This window comes from Centroberyx affinis, unplaced genomic scaffold, assembly GCF_046629955.1.
Source record: "Centroberyx affinis isolate AG114_WGS23_722 - 3 ecotype Tasmania unplaced genomic scaffold, CSIRO-AGI_Caff_v1 ptg001632l_1, whole genome shotgun sequence".
Lineage (NCBI taxonomy): Eukaryota > Metazoa > Chordata > Actinopteri > Beryciformes > Berycidae > Centroberyx > Centroberyx affinis.
The window spans coordinates 1-21,679 of record NW_027280069.1 but is presented as its reverse complement, the minus strand read 5'-3'; the positions used below and the strand labels follow the sequence as shown (position 1 = coordinate 21,679).

General features: G+C 41.9%; 1 protein-coding gene across 2 annotated transcripts; it reads right to left on the bottom strand.

The window, feature by feature from the left end:
• Positions 1-138: 138 nt before the first annotated feature.
• On the bottom strand, positions 139-20,621 carry LOC139651311 (serine/threonine-protein kinase Sgk3-like). Of its 2 annotated transcripts, none has more exons than XM_071528184.1 (17): positions 20,404-20,621; positions 14,417-14,616; positions 14,115-14,198; positions 13,737-13,809; positions 13,469-13,544; positions 13,143-13,218; positions 12,621-12,670; positions 12,388-12,445; positions 5,523-5,606; positions 5,292-5,423; positions 4,271-4,383; positions 3,861-3,897; positions 3,310-3,396; positions 2,872-2,967; positions 2,442-2,597; positions 2,053-2,142; positions 139-1,150 (listed from the first exon to the last, which is right to left on the bottom strand). In XM_071528184.1, the coding sequence occupies exons 2-17, from the start codon at positions 14,510-14,512 to the stop codon at positions 980-982; spliced, it is 1,479 nt and encodes a 492-aa protein (XP_071384285.1). In that variant the 5' UTR covers positions 14,513-14,616; positions 20,404-20,621; the 3' UTR covers positions 139-979. The 2 variants fall into 2 exon arrangements, with proteins under 2 accessions (XP_071384285.1, XP_071384286.1); XM_071528185.1 differs by having other exon boundaries at positions 20,409-20,621.
• Between the last annotated feature and the right edge of the window lie 1,058 nt (positions 20,622-21,679).

Below are 21,679 nucleotides of genomic sequence, written 5' to 3'. Positions count from 1 at the left end.
AATGATTCAGATTCATTATCTACTTAAATAATTACCCTAACCCTAAGACCCCACCACCACTCACACACAAACATATATATATACACACACACACAGAGTTCTCAAAGTTCTTTCTTCTTCAAATAAGTTTCTTTTTTTTTAATTATTGTGCAGGAGTATAGTTTGCTTGGCGAACCAAAGCACTGTGCATTTCTAAATGCTTATTTCTGTCATTATGAATAAATGTGTTAATTAAGGCGAAGAATAGCAAAAAAACAAAAAAAAACAAACACAAACCAATAAAACAATGAACTGAGTATTTGCAGACATAAGGTCACTGAAAAAGCAGAAAAACATTATCTACATTTTTTACACAGAATGCATTGAAATGACCTGCCAACCACAATGCTCTTTTCAGTGATCTCTCAAGTATTCCCAATTTCCAGCTGAAAGCTAAATTCACCCTAAATGAATATCATAGCTTTTTACAGTAAATACAATGAGAACACATTACCAGAGACAAACAAATACATTTCCACCTGACTGTCAAAAAGTATGTCAGCTGAGAACATTTAGTTTTCCTGTGAGCTGTTTATGTTTAAATTAAACTTTTGAAGTAAACCGCTGTGTGAAGGATGGATTTCATTTCAATTGCAAATTTTGTTCTTTTTAACCAATGGACTATTAAGGCTTTTTTTAAGGATCATTTTAGGAACCACATTAACTGGATCATCACAAACCAGAAACTAATACATTAATAAAGAAAGGCTGTCCAGGCTGTCTTAAAAATATAATCTGTTATATATAAATACAAATTGGTAAAAATAAAGGCTTTTTTTGACACACTTTGCTGTAACCAAAATTTGTTTTTAAGTGCCGACTTTTCTCAAATGCTTGCTTTGGCTTCACAGAATGGGTTCATCCATGGTATGAATTCTTCCCTTTAGTCAAAAGAAGTTAAGACAGGTTAAGGCAATTCAAGAAGTCATCGGGGAAAAATTCATAGGAAGGAGTCATCAGAAGGCGGGGCGTAGGAAAAGCCCAGAAAGGCGTCGTCTGCCTCCATTACACTGGCGTTGACTATGGAATGATCTGCAGACCAGCAGACAGAGTTGGGGACCATCTCATCTGTGAACTCAGGATCGAAGTTTGAGATATCGTAGGGAGAGTTCTGTAAAAACATGGGAAAAAGCATACATATGACCTAATTGACTGTACTACAGCAGGCAGATGTACAGGTCAGTATCCAGCTTTGTTGGGTAAGAAACTAATTCATGGCATACATACAAAACAAAATGCATGTATGTATCCATAACAGATGCATGAAAATTGATGAGTAATAATAAACTTATCTAAAAGCAGAGTGTGCTTTACAAAAAGGTGTAAAACGAGGAGGAAGAGTAAAACATAAGTTGTTCAAAATGAAAAACAACAGAAACAACACAAGATTAAAAAGTGAAAAAAGAAAAAAAAAACATTGCATAAAAACAAGCATAAAATGCATTTTGATTTAAGAGATGATACTGAATAAGCTATCAGAGGCTTTCTACAGGGCTTTCTACAGCCTTGGGCCCTGATGGCAAAAGTGCAATTTCCTTTATTTTTTTTCATCTAGACTACGGAAGAATCAGATGGGTCCTGTGAGAATCTCAGGCTGCTTTTTGACTCATAGAGGATTAAGAGATCTGCAATATAGCTAAGAGCTGACCTAACCACACTTTAAAATAATCAGTAAAATCTTAAAATCAATTCTACATCTGATAACCAGTGCAGAGATGCTAAAATTGGGTATAAATGGTCTCTTCGTTCGGCACCAGTCAGAATGGTAAATATATTCTGAATAAGTTGGATACATGAAAGTGACTTTTGACAGAGACAGGAATAGAGAAAGTTGCATTAGTCTAAATGAGATGAGACAAAAGGCTGGATAACCTCTAAATTTGTAGTTTAGTTTCCATTTCAGTTTCAGGAAGCAGAACTGCAACTTCGTGTTTACCTGCTCTGCAAATGTCAAGTCACCGTCAAAAACCAGTCCTAAGGTTGTGACTACTGGCTGAGAAATTAGATCTTTACCACATTGGGCGTGAACGGGGGAGGGATCTTCTTCTGTTCAAGGTCATCCCAGTTGATGGAGAAGAAGAAGGTGTGTCCTTTGATCTCATTCTGAACAATGAAGAAAACAAATATCACATCTACAGTAAACATAACTTTGTATTTCTAGAAAATGTTTAAGTAGATCAAGTAGAAATAATCACTGATAATTCCTCTATAATCTATGACTAAAAAGAGGTGAACTGATGTACACACATTGGCCACCAGAGGGAGCCCTAATTATGAAATTCTACTATGTATCTGACTTTACTGTAGTGGTTTTACTGGGCTACTGGGAAAGCTTTGAGGTGGAAAATCACTAACGGTGTACAACGTGGGACAGTGGAAGTGCAGTGAATAATCCCACTCACAAAGTCGTCCCTGGAGCCCAGTCTGTGGGTGCCATCTTTCTCCAGCAGGGCCTGGAGAAGGGACCAGGCTGTGCTGGACGCGCCGGGACGCATCACCAGTGGCTTGTGGAGGATGTTGTCATACATTTCATGTGTGTCCCTGCTGTAGAATGGAGGCTGGGATATGAAGAGGAAGAGAGAAGTAGCTGCATGTGAGTAAGCGTGAAAATATGGTGCTTTCACATTTAGCACTAAAACAATTTTTTCTAATTTGCTACAGTTCAGCTGTACAGAGAGTGAGAACTTTAAGCTGTGGGCAAAAGTAACATTCTCTTACAAGGCCGCAAGCCCCAAAAAACAATTAATTTGTGTCGACTGTGTGATATGCTGCAAAAACAAATACAATGTAGAAGGATGTTTGTGGAAGAGAGGGTCCAAAGTAATAACTTACCAGGCCAAAGAGCATTTCATATAGTACTGAGCCCAGGCACCACCAGTCTACCGTGTTATCATACGGCTGCTTCCTCAGGACCTCTGGAGCTAGGTACTGGCAGTAAGAAGCAAAAATCATAACAATAATATACCGTTAAATTCAGAACTTTGCTTCTGATTTAACACAAACAAACCAAATGTATTATCAACTACATCTGTTCTAAAAAATAAAAAAAAAAAGCCTGTTTTCTGCCCTGGAAAATAAGACTCATACCCCATGCATGTGGTCCAAAGAAGGAATACACTCATACTTGTAAAATAATTAACCACATTTCATTACAAAATAGTAGTTAATTATTACAAGTTTGACACTGAAGGTGAGGCTTGTTTGGGAAACGCTGGCACAAAACTGGCAGTAGGCAGACACGTAAATATCCGTAACTGAATGCCGCGATACCTCAGGTGTCCCACAAAATGTAGAGGTGGTATCCGTCTGGGAAATGCCTTCCTTGCACAATCCGAAGTCCGTCAAAACGATATGCCCCTTTAAAGAGAGGAGACGGGGACATTTTTAGACGGCGTATGCCACACAAGCAGCTCATTATCCCCGGGTACTGAGGATTCTATTGTTGCCCAGGAATGTTGGCCGCAGCGTAGCTCCCTCGGTCCCATTCACCGTTTCCTCACTTTCTCAATAAGGCTAGCCAGGAAAATCATTGGTAAGACCTAATCCAATCACACGCATTCTGTCCTGCTGAAACTGGAAATGACACTCTTGTTCATGGGAGGTACACACTGCCGAGGATTAAGCTTGTGTCATATATCTTATTGTCTTGTGCTGTAAATTTGCAGCATATACTTTTTACCCCGTAGTTATATACACTAAAACCACTAAGACCTGGCAACATAATATCAAACATGAGAAAATTAGCTGTTCAGCTGTCCTGGTATATTCTTATATTGATGTTGATTACACAGCACTGTCTTGGAGGGAAAAAAAAAACTCACTTCATGGTCAAGAAGGATATTTTCTGGCTTCAAGTCTCTGGGAAAAAAAAGAAATTAATGTATTTCAACCCATAAAACACGTCATCATGTGACTGCCAACATCACACCAATCTTAATTTACAAGGATATCACTTAAGGTATTATGGGGACACACACTTGTGAAAGAAAATTACATTCAAGTCAGTTTATCTACAGTTTTACATTTGCCAGCTTGACAGCATCAGTTAGTAGCTTAATAAAAATGAGTACTGCTACAGGCTGTAAAATGGCGACTAGTTAAAATGTTCTCAAACCTTTTAGACTTGACCTGTTTTTAGGACCTCTGGTTAACTGACCAGAGAGCTTTTGGTTTGATCATTCAGAGCACTTAACACTAAGCATGTGTACGTCTAACTCAACCCTCTGCATACCTGTATACAATGTTGAGAGAATGCAGATATCCTAGGGCGCTTGCCATTTCCGCAATGTAGAATTTTGCTCTGGGTTCTGGAAATGTCCGCTCTTTTTGAAGATGGAAGAAAAGCTAAAATGAAAGGGAGGGTTCAGTTAGATTAGTCGAATGATTAGATATGGCTGAGTAGGTCACGTTTTAATTCATGCAGTGTCGGCAAGTTCCACGTCATGAATGCATAGTGCTCACCCAGATTGAGAGCTTTACCAAAAACTGGCTTAGCAAGTTGCTGTCAACTCTAAAATCAGGAAAAGGCTAATGCACCAACACGTGAAAGGTTTACTTGTTCGCTTTAAGATGAGTAAAGAAATACCCACAGACCTGCTTATGAATACAGTTTTTTTAATATTTGCAATACACTACTGTACAAAGGTTGGAAAAATGCTGCAGGTCACAAACACTGTGCTGTATGATGTGCTTCTGTCACTGCTTTAATGGCATGTATAAAAATTTTCATAGCTTAATATTGGCTTACACTGCGCGCGTGGTAAAGAAGTATTTATTCTAATGCAGAAAATTTGGCTAGCAAATACAGTTCTTTATGTAGAGAAACAGTAATTGTATGTATGTAATGTGTGGGTAGCAAACAGAACTGACAGTTTGCTGCTTTCATTTCTGTCACTTTTGCAACAATGTAGTCAACTAAGGGAAAGGGTCAGATTTACTGAGCATTGTGGCAACTCACTCACACACAGTCAGTGACACACATGGGCAGCTTTAAAAAGCAGAGGGGGGACTGGCTGGTCACACTTGGAGGGGAAGGAAGTCAGACTTAGAATCATACTGTATTGAGTCATCTAGTAACCTCTGATAAGACTTTCACACATGGAAGTGTGTTTATTAGCCACTGCAGTACTCAGTGGGCCTCCTATCAAAGCAGTTTTCAAGATATATCCTGTGTTATTGCTATTCCCAGCTCCCCTTGGCCCTGTGACTCATTGCTGTGTGAGCACATTAATCATAATAGTGAAACTACTCACTTCTCCTCCATTGACGAAATCCAACACAAAGTACAACTTGTCTGTGGTCTGAAAGGAATAATGAAGCCCAACCAGGAAAGGGTGTTTCACATTCTTCAGCAGCACGTTGCGCTCTGCCATTATGTGTTTTTGCTGATTGAAAAAAGGAGAGATTTAGTAGGAGAACCATAATCCGTGTGCGCCTGCCTGTTAGATGGATGAGATCAGGGTGATATTTTACAGTAAATTTACCTCTCTTCTGTTGAGAATTACCCTTTTCTGTAGGATCTTGATTGCGTAATACTTCCCATCGTGTTTCCGTTTTGCAAGGAGAACCTTCATCACATGGGTGAGAAACCACGTTGAGCACCACCAACAGACACAACAGTAGCCTAAACCTGTGTAATTCCAGATCTGTGAAACTCTCACTTCCTACATGGAAATGTCACTACATACAGAAGTAAAACTGTTGTTGCAACCCCAAGAGAAAAACAACACCAAGAAAAAGTAGCTAGTCATTAAAGTGACTCATATATGTGACTGATATATTGTCTTCATGATAATTCTACAAAACATTTTTTTTTTATTTCTGTGCGATGAAACTGTAATAGACATGGAAGCAACATTTTATCGCTGTGTGACAAAGTGGGTGAGAACTCTCCTCTACTCACCACTTGTCCCTTACATAGTCATCTTATGCAGTACACCAGCTTATTTCTGTATGTGTCCATGTGGTTATAATTTACTATTGCTTTTGTAACATTGCATCACTTACTATCCCGGGTTTGTTTGTGGTAGCATTCGGTTACAGTTCACATCAAAGCACATGAGTAAGTTAAAGCAAACACACAACCATAAGTTAGTTTAAGTTACCTTTATTATGTTGCAAGTTGGAATAGTGTTTAAGTGTTTGTTCCTTTGTTCATACTTACATAGAGTGTTCCTTTGTTCAGACCCACCATGCAGGACTACTGTTTGGGAAGGGGCCCGCCCAGCATTTCCTGATTTTATGGTATTAGTGATGTCATGCTGACATCACTGGGCCAGACCAAGTGGAAGGGTTTTCTTTTTTTGTAGGAATGTTTCTTGGGGTTTGTTTAAGGCATTCTAAAAGTAATGTTAAGATTACTTACCTTTTAAAGAGCCATTTAGTAGTGTAAATGAGCTTGTAAGTGAGTCAAGAACATCGTTTGATTTCCTTGTATTAAGGTTACTGTGTAGGTCAACCTTTGTATATTATGGTACTGGCTGAATTAGTCTGTGTGTGAATTGAACGCCCTATAAATTCAGAAGGGTTTGTGCTCCTGGGAAGAGGGGAGGCCGTGCTGCCACAAACACGTGCCGTTTGTTTGATTTACCATGATTTAACTTTCAGAGATTATTTTTCTTGTGTTTTTTTTGTTATTTAGCCTGAGTTACATGTGTAATGGCGAACACTGTAAATAAATATGCACCCCTGCAAACTCAAGATGTCTGCTGAGTCTGCCTACCTACCACCTTCCTTGCCATTCGAGCTAGACTACTCTACAAATGGTGGCAGTGGTGGCTCCAGGCCAGTAGGAGGCAGCGATGCAGAAATCAACTAGACCAAAGAAGCACCAAGTGCCAATGGAGTGTCCAAGGGAGGAGGCGCCAGATGATCTTAACCAGCAGGGGGCGGTCGGTGAGCAACCTACTGATCCACACAACCTTGCTGAGCTTTCCAACCTGTTGCGGGGCCTGATGCAGCAGCAAACCGTCCGGGAAGCAAACTGGGAGCAGGACAGGCAACGCCAGGAAGAGCGCTGGAAAAGAATCCAGCACCAATTCATCCAGCTCCAACAGGAGGTGCAGTCAGAACGCCGGGAGCGCCAGCAGCCGTTGGAAGGTGCAGCAGCTGACCCCGGAACACTCCTGAGGTCTACTGTGGAGCAGCCTGGTCCTCAACCTGTTCTGCCGGTACCAGATCCCCCGCAGGCCTCTGTTGCAGCACAGTCGTCCAGTCTGGCAAGGTTTCCGGGGTGGAAAGGCCCAAAAATGCAGCCGTATCACGAAGATGAGGATATTGAACACTACCTAACGACTTTTGAAAGAATTGCCAGTGCATGCCAGTGGCCACACGAGGAGTGGGCACTACATCTGGCTCCACTTCTCAATGGTAAGGCGCGAGCTGCTTATGTGGCTATGGACATAGAGGAGACTATGGACTATGCAAAGGTGAAGTGTGCTGTTCTTGAGAAATTTGAAATAAGCACAGAGACTTACCGAAGGAGGTTCCGCTCCACTATGGTAGAGGCAGATGAGACCCCCAAAGAGTTGCAGACACGCCTGAAAGACCTGTATGACAAGTGGATGGGCCCGAAAGAAAAAACAAAGGAGCAAATAGGTGATGCTATCGTGATGGAGCAGTTCCTGAGAGTCCTCAACCCCGACCTTCGCACCTGGGTAAAAGAGCGCAACCCAACCACATCAAAGGAAGCTGCAGAGATGGCCGAAGCTTTCCTGGCCGCCCGACGCCCACTAAAAAGTTATATCACTCCCAGACCCAGTCCAGCCCCTCCATCATCGGGTAAGACAGAGGGTGGGAATGGGCACGGGTTCAGGAACTCAAAGCAAGGTTCCCCGAGTACCAGCAGCCGGGTTAGGGAATTTAAGCAGAGAGGCCCCTCAGTATGTCACTCCTGCGGTCGCACAGGTCACTTTAAGGGAGACTGTCCAGGTCAGCAGGTTAGTAAAACATACATGAGCTTTTCACCAGAGTCTGTGTATTGTCAGCAGGAGGAAGTTGAGGAGCTAGCATCCCCTAGTGATCAAGAGCGCACCACTTGTGTTTTCATTGAGGAAAAGCCGTGTGTTGCCCTCTTAGATTCGGGTAGTGACCGCACTCTTGTCCGGCAGGATTCTCTCCCTAGGGATGTCACCTTCAGTGGTAAAGTTAAAGTTTGGTGTGTTCACGGTGACAATGTAGACTATCCCTTAGCTGATATCAATATTCAAGTTGAGGGCCAGCAGTACTTCCTGTCAGTGGGAGTAATGGGTACACTTCCTTACCAAGTGGTGTTAGGCAGGGATCTGCCCATCCTTCGTGATTTGATAGCCAGGGGGAAGCAAAATGATCCCGGGGTTTCATGTGAGGGTATGATTGCAGTCACCAGGTCCAAAGATAGTGAGCATCACTCAGAGCCAGGTCTAGGTTGGAGTGAGTTACCTTTTGCAGGCAGTGAAGTTCCTGGTGTGGAGGGATCCAGACAGTGTTCGGCAAGGAAGAGCAGAGTGCAGAGGAGACAGGATAAGGTGAGGGGAACAAAGATTGTTGAGTCAGTTCCAGAGCCAGAACGTGATGAGCTAATGGTCATACCTAGTGATATAGCCCAGCTTCAAAGGCAGGACCCTTCTCTAGCGCCCCTATTTTCAAAGTGTGTCCCTATTTCAACTGAGGTCACAGAGAGTGTCAGGGAGGTATTTCTCCTTAAGGGGGAGCAACTGTATCGTCGCAGCAGGGTGGGAGACCAGCTGGTTGTTCCCAAGAGTTGGAGGCCCACAGTCTTGCAGCTAGCTCATTCTGTACCTTGGGCAGGTCACTTAGGCCAACAAAAAACCTTCTCCAGGATGGCGACGCGCTTTTATTGGCCACAGCAGTTTGCTGACACAGTTCAGTTTTGCAAATCATGTCCTCAGTGCCAGTTTACAGCACCAGGTAGGAAGGGTGACAGGGCTCCACTTATCACCATGCCAGTTATAGACACCCCTTTCTCCCGCATCGCCATGGACATTGTAGGCCCACTGGAGAGGAGTAGTGCAGGTCACAGGTATATTTTGGTCGTGTGTGACTACGCTACAAGATATCCTGAGGCATTCCCCCTAAGAAAGGTCAAGGCCCGCCAGATTGCAAACTGTCTATTACAAATGTTCTCAAGGGTTGGGATCCCCAAAGAAATCATTACTGACCAGGGTTCCAATTTCACCTCTAACTTCCTGAGGGAAGTCTACAAACTGCTGGGGATCAGAGGAGTCAAGACCAGTCCCTACCACCCACAGACGGATGGCCTTGTTGAACGTTTCAACAAAACCCTCAAATCCATGCTGAGGAAGTTTGTGGAGGACTCAGGGGCAGACTGGGACCAATGGCTCCCCTTTCTACTTTTTGCCTACAGAGAGGTGCCTCAAGCGTCGACAGGTTTTTCTCCATTCCAGCTCCTGTATGGTCATACAGTACGAGGTCCACTGGATGTGCTGAAGGAGGCCTGGGAGGGACCAAAACCTGAAAAGCAATGCAGTGTTCTCTCATATGTATTAAAGATGAGAGACAAGCTTGAACAGTTCCAGGACTTGGCCAACACTCATCTGGTCAGTGCTCAGCAGCGTCAAAAACAGAGCTATGACAAAGTGGCTCGCCGGAGGTTCTTCCAAGAGGGCCAGAAAGTTCTGCTTCTTCTTCCAACATCCGAGAGTGGCCTCTTAGCCAAGTGGCAGGGGCCCTATGTGATAAACAAGAAAGTAGGTCCTGTCACCTATGAACTGTACATGCCAGATCGCCGCAAGAAGCATCAGGTATTCCATGTTAACTTGTTGAAGGAATGGCTTGACAGACCAGAATCATCAATACAGTTGTGGGCTCGCACTGTGGTTGAAGAAGAGGAACCACAGGAGCAGTTCTTTCCCTCTGCAGGTGAAGAGCAGTCCTTCCCAGATCTAAGTCATCTTGCAGCAGACCAGCAGGAGGAGCTAGAGGCCATCATGCCTGTTGAGCTCTTCAGCACCAACCCAGGTTGCACAGACCTCATCCAACATGACATACGGCTCCGTTGTCCCAACCAACAACCCAGTAGGGACACCACCTCCAGAGTTCCAGCAAAGCTGATGCCTGCTCTGAAGCAGGAGGTGGAAGACATGCTTGCCATGGGGGTCATTGAGCCATCTAGAGGTGAGTGGTGTAGTCCAGTGGTGCTGGTCCCCAAGAAAGATGACACAAAACAGAGATTTTGTATAAATTTCTCTAAACTGAATGCTGTTTCTGCTTTTGATGCGTACCCAATGCCAAGAGTAGAGGAGTTGATTGAGCGCTTGGGAAATGCCAAGTATCTTACAACACTGGACCTTTGTAAAGGGTATTGGCAGGTGCCATTGACTGAGTCTTCTAAAGACTTAACTACATTTAGGGTCCCTAGTGGACTTTATCGTTTCAGAACAATGCCTTTTGGACTGCACGGAGCTCCAGCTACGTTCCAGAGGCTGGTAGATGAAGTCCTGAGAGGAGCTGATGGCTACGCGGCGGCATACATTGATGACATTGTAGTGTTCAGTGAGACATGGGAGGATCACATTCGACACCTCTCTGATGTCCTTCAACGGATCCATACAGCTGGACTGGTCATCAACGCACGCAAATGTCACATTGCCAAGACAGAGGTGGAGTACCTTGGATACATCATCGGGGGAGGGGTCATCCGCCCTCAAGTGGGTAAGATTGAAGCCCTTGTGGCCTATCCTCCTCCAACCACCAAGAGGAAGGTAAAATCATTCCTGGGTTTGGCTGGTTGGTACCGCCGCTTCATCCCCAATTTCTCTGCCAGGTCAGCTGTTCTTAGTGACCTGACCCGTAAAGCCAGCCCTATCAAGGTCAAATGGACTCCAGAGTGTGATGCTGCTTTTGTGGACCTGAAAAACTGTTTGTGTAATGAGCCTGTGTTGCAGTGTCCAGATTTCACCCAGCCATTTACTGTGCAGACAGATGCGTCTGGGGTGGGACTGGGAGCTGTGTTGCTGCAGGGTAAGGGAGAGGACCAGAGGCCAGTGCAGTACATAAGCCGCAAGCTCTTCCCAAGGGAAACAAGGTATTCTACTATTGAGAAGGAAGCCTTGGCGGTAAAATGGGCCATGGACACTTTGAGGTATTATTTAATGGGTGATGAATTTGTGTTGGAAACTGACCATCGGGCATTGCAGTGGATGAACAGAATGAAAGATTCTAATGCAAGGATTACCAGGTGGTATCTGTCCCTACAACCATATCGTTTCAGGATCCAGTACAGACCGGGACACAAGAATGTTGTGGCTGACTTCCTGTCCCGTTCCTTTGAGGAGTGACTGTCTTAAGGGGGGGGGAGTGTGACAAAGTGGGTGAGAACTCTCCTCTACTCACCACTTGTCCCTTACATAGTCATCTTATGCAGTACACCAGCTTATTTCTGTATGTGTCCATGTGGTTATAATTTACTATTGCTTTTGTAACATTGCATCACTTACTATCCCGGGTTTGTTTGTGGTAGCATTCGGTTACAGTTCACATCAAAGCACATGAGTAAGTTAAAGCAAACACACAACCATAAGTTAGTTTAAGTTACCTTTATTATGTTGCAAGTTGGAATAGTGTTTAAGTGTTTGTTCCTTTGTTCATACTTACATAGAGTGTTCCTTTGTTCAGACCCACCATGCAGGACTACTGTTTGGGAAGGGGCCCGCCCAGCATTTCCTGATTTTATGGTATTAGTGATGTCATGCTGACATCACTGGGCCAGACCAAGTGGAAGGGTTTTCTTTTTTTGTAGGAATGTTTCTTGGGGTTTGTTTAAGGCATTCTAAAAGTAATGTTAAGATTACTTACCTTTTAAAGAGCCATTTAGTAGTGTAAATGAGCTTGTAAGTGAGTCAAGAACATCGTTTGATTTCCTTGTATTAAGGTTACTGTGTAGGTCAACCTTTGTATATTATGGTACTGGCTGAATTAGTCTGTGTGTGAATTGAACGCCCTATAAATTCAGAAGGGTTTGTGCTCCTGGGAAGAGGGGAGGCCGTGCTGCCACAAACACGTGCCGTTTGTTTGATTTACCATGATTTAACTTTCAGAGATTATTTTTCTTGTGTTTTTTTTGTTATTTAGCCTGAGTTACATGTGTAATGGCGAACACTGTAAATAAATATGCACCCCTGCAAACTCAAGATGTCTGCTGAGTCTGCCTACCTACCACCTTCCTTGCCATTCGAGCTAGACTACTTTACACGCTGTTATAATCAATATATTATATTATTACATTGTCTTTTTTAATTCATATAATTGATTTGTAATTACTAATGAGAATTTTCACACTGGAATTAGAAGAAAGCAACTGCACTTTGAAAAACTGCATTGTTCACATACCTTTCCAAAACTCCCTTTTCCTATGACTTTTAAAAAGTCAAAGTCTGTGGGCTTCGCACTGAAAGAAAATCAAAACAAGTAACTTTATTTATGGGAAAAAAATTATAAGATAAAGCTAATGATAAGTTTGACATAGTAGGTAAAAATACCTAAGAGACAACCTGTTTTATGTCAAAAACAACACATTTGCAGACATAATTTTTTTTTAAAGTGCATCTGACTATGGAACATACTGTGGATTTCCAGATGGTCCCAGGTTAATGTTTCTGGAGGTAGAGTTGTTCTGTTAAACAGGAGAGAAAACATTATCTAGATCAGCAGCCAAGATGTGACTGAAGGCTAAGACAGTGGACCATTGAACACTGATTCACTGTCTAGGCCAGTCTATGCATCCAAGAATAGAGTTTGTCATCAGTACTACACTGACAACATTACACACAGCATGACAACATATTTTGTTATTTGGCAATAGGGATGAACTATTTCCAGTTGTTCACTGCCTCTCTATCATTGGTTACCAAGTACCAACCCAAAACAACTTCTTTTTTCTATAAAAGGAGAGTGGGCAGTCCAATCAGCTTTTAGTATTTTTTTTTTATTGAGATTGGAGTTTGGAGGAAAATCTCTGATACTGACAAAAGTATTTTAGCCGAGTATCTGATATCAGTAACCGTATCAGTGTATCCACTGTTGGTGACAAGCAAGCAAACAAACAAACAAATAATTGGTAAATGGCAGGTTGATCAGCCACCTACTTTGTCATCCTCATCCTCAGAGGCATCCGAAAAGTTTTGCGTTTTGTCCATCTGTAGGAAGGCCCTCACATCTGCACTGTGAAGTTAAAGAGGGAACAAGGAATGCCACATGAGAAGTGAGATTAGCCAGTGCAATACCACAAAACAGCACTACTTTCTCCATCTTCTTTAATCTTATTCATGTCAAGTATGAAGCATGGCTGATCAAATTTTGTCTTATTTGATTCTTTGATTCAGATGATTGATGCCGTTCATCTTTTGATTTAATTGGCAATTTGATACAGTCAGTAATGTAATAGAGTGACAGTAACAACACTTATACTTACTGGTGGTAAAGCTGAGGATGTGACACAATTCGCTGGATGAACTCATGTAACCCTGTTCTTCTTTGTTTGATGAACTCTATGGGATGAATGGAAGTAGATTATACTGATGTAGTGAATGATGCTGGCTATTGAATTATGGCACAAGACATTACATTACTTACATTACAGGCTGTGTATTTGTAAATGCAAAACTGAAACCATTATGAATTGCTACTACCAATGGCTTACTGAAACATTAAAAAGACTTGAGTGTTGTGCGAACACTTACCCGGGTCAAAATTATCCCCGAATATCCTCTTAGCTGGAATTTTCAAGTTCATAGATGGAAACTGTTTCCTTAACTGCATTAAAAGACAGTAGCAGAGGAGAGACCGTAAGTACGTAGAAAAAGGCTATAATCACAAGATTTGAATTAACTGCATTTCTAAATGTCAACGTCAATGGCATGACACAAAAGCCAGTGAATAAAAGACTCATGACAAGAAAAACCTTAAAATCGGTGATTGACTAATATCGAACACATACTGAAATTCATTTTCATACTTTCAGTACTTTTACTGAACTCTTAAGGATAATACGGTCATATGTTGGGTATCCCACACCCTGTAAGATCAATCTCTCTAAGTGACGATGTTCCACCACTCACTGTGTTGTAGAGTTTATCAAACTCTGCATATCGCCTGAAGACAAACCACTCATGTCTTCCAACACTGACCATCACTTTGTAAACCTGAAAAAAAAGGCAAGGAGAGCTCATGTAGACACAGTTGCCACAGCAGCATCACATGTTAATATGGTGACTTAACGTGATTATACTAATTTTACACAAATAGCATTCACAGACATTTGGTGCCTGACTATCAAAGATTTAAATGATAATTGGTAGAATTCAATTCACTCAGAAATTCCATTTGTCAAACCACCACTGAACAGAAATTTTGGACGCACGGTGTAGCGCTTCTTCTTGTCCCTCTGCTCGTTGTAGCAGGGTATGCTGACATTGGGGCAGTTGGGTTGCACCTCCATCCTGGGGGCCGTCGGCATTCACAGGTGAAAGGTCGTAAAGTAATGGTCAGAGGTCCAGTTCTTTAGGGGTCCTCCACAATAAGACTTCATGTGTACAACTGGCCCATCCCCATCCTGGGTCACTGTGTCAGGAGGAGGAGAAATGTGCAAAATTAGAATTCCAACAGGAAGTTAAACCATTAGATCTATGATCCTATCAAGTCACGGGCCACTTCATAAATAAATTGTTTTTAGTCCAACCGGAAGCAGGGGCAGCAGCAGCTTGTGGCTCTAGTGTGGTTCAGAGCGCTAACCTGTGACAGCAGTATGAATGTGCATCTCTACTACTTCATATTCATTGTTCTAATCAGGAGCTATTGAGGCTAAGTATGTAAGCCTGGCTATGCTGTATTGAAGCTTATGATTTTTTCAAAATCAAGTGCTGTTGACTGTCAAAACATGGAGGCTAGTGTGGCTGTGGAGTGAATATATTAATTTGGAGATTAGCCTATGTTTTTATTTTTTAGAATTTCAAAGACATGCACTGACATCTGTATAAAACAGTAATGTAGTAGCTTCTTTCAAAGAAAAAATGTATTTGAGAAATTGAGAAAAATAAAAAGGGAAATGTTCAGAAAACCCTCAAACATTATACCTTTTTTTTAAGCATTTGTTTTTAAAAGAGGTAAGAAAGCCAAAACAAGACAAACAATACCTTTTCAAAGTTAGTTATATTGAGTACTGAACTATGAAAAGAATAATTTGTTGTAGCCCGTCTCAATTAATCAGTAAAGCTGATTCATTGATTAATCATTATAATAATGTCTGTTAAATTGATTATCAAAATAATCATTTGTTGCAGCCCTAACATCAATCATCGACCTTTGCCCCAAGGTGCTGTAGTACCATCTACAGTTATGAACCTCCTTGTGTTTGAACATGGTGTTTGTTATGGATAATTCATGGCTAGCACAGAAGTCCAATAACAACACACCACTCAGGTTCAGATCAAAGAGGCCATTCCTCCCAATAATACCCCTTCACGTATCCCAGTCATTGCCTGCATGAGCGTTGAAGTCTCCCAGTAGGTCTAGGAAGTCAGTTGGAGCCTTTTCCAGCACCCCACCCAGCCTCTCCAAGAAGGCTGAATACTCCGAACTGCTGTTAGCCGTGTACACACAAACAACAGTCAGAGTTTTCCCCTCTGTAACACGCAGTTGCATTGAGGCGACCCTCTCATCCACTGGGAGAAACTCCAACTGTGCGACTGGTGCCTCCCATCCTGGACAATTCCTGAGCAGGAGAGGGACAAGTCTGGTTTGGTTCCAGAGTCAACACTGTGCAGGAGGTGAGCCCAACCCTATCCAATTGGTACCTCTCAGCCTCTCGCACCAGTTCAGGCTCCTTCCCCACGAGAGAGGTCACGGACAGTTTCCATTGGCAAGGTCAACGGTGCCTAGCCCTGCTCTGCCCCTTGCCCAAGCACTGCACCTGACCCCTACCCTTCGCCTTGCGGAGGGTGAGCCCACAAGGCTGTAAATCTATTGAACCACTCATAAGGGTCTTCTTGAAATGCTATTTGTCTGGCCCCCCCGCCTGAGACCAGTTTGCCTTGGGTGTCCCAACTAGGAGCAGAAGTAAATTTGTTGCTATTTCTTTAGCATGGGTTTCACTGAGTTTTAGTGTCACATGATGGTCTAAATGCTAAATTCAGAGGCTTTTTCACCCTGCCAACAATGAAACACTGAATCTCTATAAATATTTGCCATGAAAATTTAAAGACATTGGAATTTGGAACAGAATCTCAGCTATTGGTGACTTAAATCCAAAAATATTGGTTTCAGCCTTGAAAAACAAAATTGGTTGAACCTCCATCTTGAGGTCCCTGTGCTTTCTTAAGGGGTGAAGATTGTGGCATGACTGCACAGGCAAGCACAGTAGGGTCAGTGAGCTGCAACATCAACACCAGCACAGCAGGCTCCCTCCCCGTGGGCAGCCAGGCGCTAGGCTAGTTAACTCACTCCTCCTTCCTCTGACCCTGAATACCATCCACCCTTTCATCTGATTATTCACCCACTCTCCCTACTTACGCTCTCTTCCGTGCAATGATTTTCAGGGAAACTTCTTTCATCATAATTGCAAAATATACCGTAACACTTAAATATCACCATAGCATGTATAGATTGATTTCTCTATTCACCTTATCTCTCTTTTTCCTGCTAATGGTGGCTTCTATCTCTCCTTCCATGAGAATAAGTCCAGATCTGTTCAGCCTCCTCCACAAGCATTCATCTCACACACTCTCTAGTGTGAACACATGTGAACGCACACACACAAGCGCGCGCACACACTCATGCTGGGTCTGTGACATTCTCCCTTGTTCCTGTCAGTGGAAAGGTAGCCTATTTTTAGATCCAGGGGTCTTTGAAGCCTGAGTTACACAATAGGTGTAGTGCAGACCATGAAGTTATTCTTCCCGGACATTAAGAGCTCATTACTAGTGCAATACACTCCTTCCATGACAACTAAAGTAACGACAGGTCGTGACCTCAGTTCCCTAAAGGAGAGGGAAGGGGACACAGCTCATTAGTATTACAAAGACACTAATAGCTGCATTATAACCAACAGTAATGAGTTGTGTCCCCTGAACTCAGCTGATAAGTGAACCGAAGACATGATATAAAACCGTTCTGTGTAGGTTAAATAATAATGAAACCTATGTGATCTGGAGTAAATCACACACGGAGACATACTTTTTTCTCCTTCACATCTATCCATGAGTTATGTCACGTCTGTGTTCCTTTTACAACAAAGCTCTTTGTCCGCTGCTCTGACTTTGTCCATTGTTTGATGGCAGTGAGGTCAGCTTGGTTTGTTCGGTATTCTTTTCTTTCAGACCACAACCCTCTTATGCTCAGCCCGGTTGTCTCGGAAAACACTCTGCAACTCTGCTCTTGGACAACTTTTCCCCGGTTGAGTATTGATCCTGAATGCATCCTGACAGGGGAGATCTCATTCTGCTCACGTTGGGGCGAGGAAACAGCAAGAGAGTGGCCCTCTTTAAAATGCATGTGTGCAATCAGAGGGACCTTCAATGCCCTCTTCATCGCTAGCCTCTCTTTCTCTCCTGTCCCTCTTTAAAACTTTCTCTTTCATTTTCTCTCTCACTTGCTCTCAGAAACCAAATTCAAAAAGACCAATATCATGAGACTCTCTTTCTTTCTCTTTCACACACACACACACACACACACACACACACACACACACACCAAAAACAGTTGGATGTCAGCTAAAATTGGATTTTATAAAACCATCAAGAAAGGAGAAGAGTTAACATGATGGTATATTTTGGCTGTGGCTTGTACTAAGTTTGCCCCCCCTACCAACCACTTGGGCAGGAAACCAAACATCAAACAGATATCCTTTTGTATTCTGAAAACATAGCTATTAAAATAGCGAAATTGGCTGGTGAATTTTGAGATTTACCAGCCACTGTGGTTGGTATAGACAAAAATGGTATAGCCTACTTCCTTGAGCTGCCTCACATCAGCGCCTGTTTCTCATGGTTAAATGACTCTGGAAGTCACAGGGTAGGACCCGCTTTTTAACATTCCAGAAATACTTTTGTTCAAAGGGGAAATAAACTAGCCTATAAGCGTCTAGTACAACCTACATTTTCGGCTGACACTGCTACTCCTTCATGTGGAATGCTGTAGTACACCACACCCACTAAGAGACATTGTCAAGTTTAGTGTCAGACTAGGGGTAATTGAAATCACAGGTTGGGGAGGCATAATGAGTATGAAAAGAACAAGATTAATGTTAAACACATCTCCGAGCCACAGCTCAAGCCATGCCTGCATTCACGCTACAACTTGAATTAACTTGTGCTGACAGGCACAAATATGCTGGGCCACTACACAGGATCAAAAATAGCATTCTTCCTGCTTAGTTCAAACACACATCCTTGCCTGTGGACATCCTATGAGGATGTTGGACATCATTTTTCAGCCTGTGTGTGCATGTGCGTGTGTGTGTGTGTGGCTTGCATGAGAAGCAATATGAGCGAGAAAAGAAAGCCAAAGTCACCCTAGAATGATGAACAAGATGTGAAAACTCATCCAGGCATGCATCCATTGACAAATAAAAAAAGACACACACCCATCCAAGCAAAAATGGTTAAAGTTAACCACAATACAGGCCTGTTTTGAATTCACTCAGTGCATTAACAGAGAAATTACCTACTTCAGAAACCTATGTGATCTACTGTATAATGTCAATAACAGCCTTTGTTATAACCAGTGAATTATACTTAACAATACATTTACTATAAATACAATTTCATTTACTAAACATAGTTTGTAAATTTCGGTTTAATTTTGTAAAAGAAAAAAAACACCTGCACAATCTGAGTCAAACTATATCAGTTGTGTGTAGGACAGGATAGGTCAATGTAAATATTACTCTGCATTCCAAATGTCTCCTTGAAATGCAACTGAGATAGCTTTCACTCTGATAAAGGAAGTGCAGCTGGAGAAGTGTGAGGGGCCTGAACTCAGTCACCCTTAATGCGTGTGACCTGAGCATCTGGACAAACGCCTAACCAAACTGTCCAGACAACTCACAGACATCCACAGTCTGCAAACTGTGGCTCAGTCTGCCTTTCACACACAGACCTAGATCAACTTGTAGTCTGATTACAGACTATTGCCAACTGGTCCATCAACTGTAAGAAACACAGTTATAAACACAGAAGCTGAGGTGCCCTAGTTGTGTAAGCCAAACCAACTTCTCTCCACATTAGGCAATATATGGGTGAGATCTGAGCTAATGTCGGTTGGTGAGCTTGATAAACTTCCAGCTGTCACAGATGAACGGCTCTCAATATGTGGGTTAGGTAAACCAACAGAAGACTGTGATTAAATCCACCGTGCCATTTTTTTTTAAATCTTACCACATAAAAACTAATCTTGTTACATGAACAGGTTCTTCACAGCCACCTGTTACATAAAGGATCCAGCTGTGTACCTCCTCAACTCAGAACAAAAGGACAACACACATTTCCAGTTTACTCAAACTGGGCTATTGTCAGGGGAAGGTTTGAGGGGAGATTACGGGGAATACCTCCTTTGTCACCACAAATTATCATTTATTTAACTTATCATTAACTGGGTTTTATGTAATAGCATTAGAGGGAAAACAAATATTCACCCACACATCATCCAACATAGAAATGCTTGTTGAGTCAAATCACCCACTGGCCATGGGACACAGCTGGATCACACAGACTACATGACAGGATTCATTTTGACAACTTTTGAGGTCTGGCGCATCATTTAAACAGACAGAGCACAATTATTTCGAGGTGGATGTCATTTCCAAACAAAACAGGACTGAGAGGGCCTGCCTACTTCTAGTTGACTTTTGCTGAACCATTTGCTAAGCAACAAAAGTTTTAACTTGAGGCTATGCTGTGTAGTTACAAGTTACAAATCTCAACACAGATCACATGTATTGTAGGAAAATAGCATGCCCTCAGCTAAGGAGAGGAACAAAATGAGCAAGAGGAGTTGAACACACACACACACACACACACACACACACATAAAATGAAAGGTTTGACAAGCTCTAACAAGCTGTTGTTTAGCTGTTATGTAGTCTAAAATATAAACGACCGAGCAAAGTTACAGAATTGGATCCTGTATGTGCTAACTAGAAATCTAACATTGTTTATGTTATGTTGCTCCAGTGGAACTTCTGGATTCGTGTCTTCAAACCGAAAAAGTTATGTAATGTCACCGCTATATATCGCTACTATTCCTTATATTTAACATTATGTTATGTTGATAAAAAATGCTTGTTAGGCTCGGTGCCCTATAGCTAGCGTTAACAACAGCAAGAGAGAACAAGGTAACATGAACATCCCGTACCTTACAGTATTTTGGTGCGGTTTCCATCTATGTGTTTCCTTAGTTCCAGGGGGGAAATGTCGGTCTAAAGCAATCGAGCTGACAATAAACACAACAAAAACCAGTTGCAGTTTGGGCAAAAAGCCCTCAACCCCTTCAAAAAAGCACAGAGTGTACTTTCTTGCTAGCTACCCCATAAGCTTCTGTCAACTGGCTGAAAAGCAGGAAACATCAACGTCTGTCCTGGCCGCAGAAAGTTCCAATGAAATTTGTCACGGGACCACACTTCTACAACCAGTGTCAAGCCACACAAAATATACAATATCATTTCCTGTATTGAATTTCAAAATAAAACCAATTTTTACTAACATGTTTTTGAGTAATAAAAAGTAATGTGAAAAGGGGATTTAATTGAGGTGGTATCTGTTTTTTTTTTTTTGCCAAATCATGTTTTTTGATATAACATAACGTTTTTTGTTGTTCCGTTTCCTCAATATGTACGTTTTCTTGTTTTTCCAAACGGACTAATTTTACGCTTTCGTTTTTGGAGGCATAATCATTTATTTCCGGTCTTGTTCTGCACTATCTGGCAGACTTTACACAGCTACTTCATGAATAATGATGAAAACATTGAGAAGCAAGAAATGATCAAACAGTGTCACCTACAGGTACAATACACGTATTGACTACACAGTCGGGTACATCAATTTTTTTTTTACAGAAAGAGAGAGAATAAACACTTAAAGAAAAGGAAAAAAATGGGCAAATAATAATGATCTTTAAGACATCTGCATGCTTATTCTCTGCAACACTTCTAGTACAACAAATAAGCTGCAATGCTTCTAGTGCTGTATATGCAGTGTATAAACCTCTAGTCCTTTCTCCAACTTATCTTATCAAAATCATACTTATAGCTGATCATACGAATTATTACCAGTGATGTGGCGATGAAGAAAAGGGCAATCTGTGACATATATATTTGGGCAGAAAAAACATAAACAAAACAGCATATTTTCAGATAATAAATAATAGTGTCTTTTCTTGACCGTATTTGCATGGAAATTACATCAGAATGATATAACTTATTTTAATTATTTAGCATTGATTGTTACCTAGCTCATAAGTGGTTTGAAGAGCCATGACTAAGACAAAATATTTGTCCACAAGGTGTCACCGAAACACAATTTAAAGCAGCTGCAGAATAGCGGTGCAAGTGCTGCCTGTCATGGCTGAGGGAGATATTCTATAATCGCTTCCACTTTCGGTTGCTGTAAATAATCTTTGGCATTTTGGTAAT

What these genes read in the sequence shown, in the direction of transcription:
- LOC139651311 (XM_071528184.1), bottom strand. Translation starts at nt 14,512, where the DNA reads ATGCCGACGGCCCCCAGGATGGAGGTGCAACCCAACTGCCCCAATGTC. An exon ending in CTGAGGATGAGGATGACAAA is followed by an intron (nt 12,671 to 13,142) that starts GTAGGTGGCTGA and finishes CCTGTTTAACAG; the next exon opens with AACAACTCTACCTCCAGAAA. An exon ending in ATATCCTTCTTGACCATGAA is followed by an intron (nt 3,397 to 3,860) that starts GTGAGTTTTTTT and finishes CTCTCTTTAAAG; the next exon opens with GGGCATATCGTTTTGACGGA.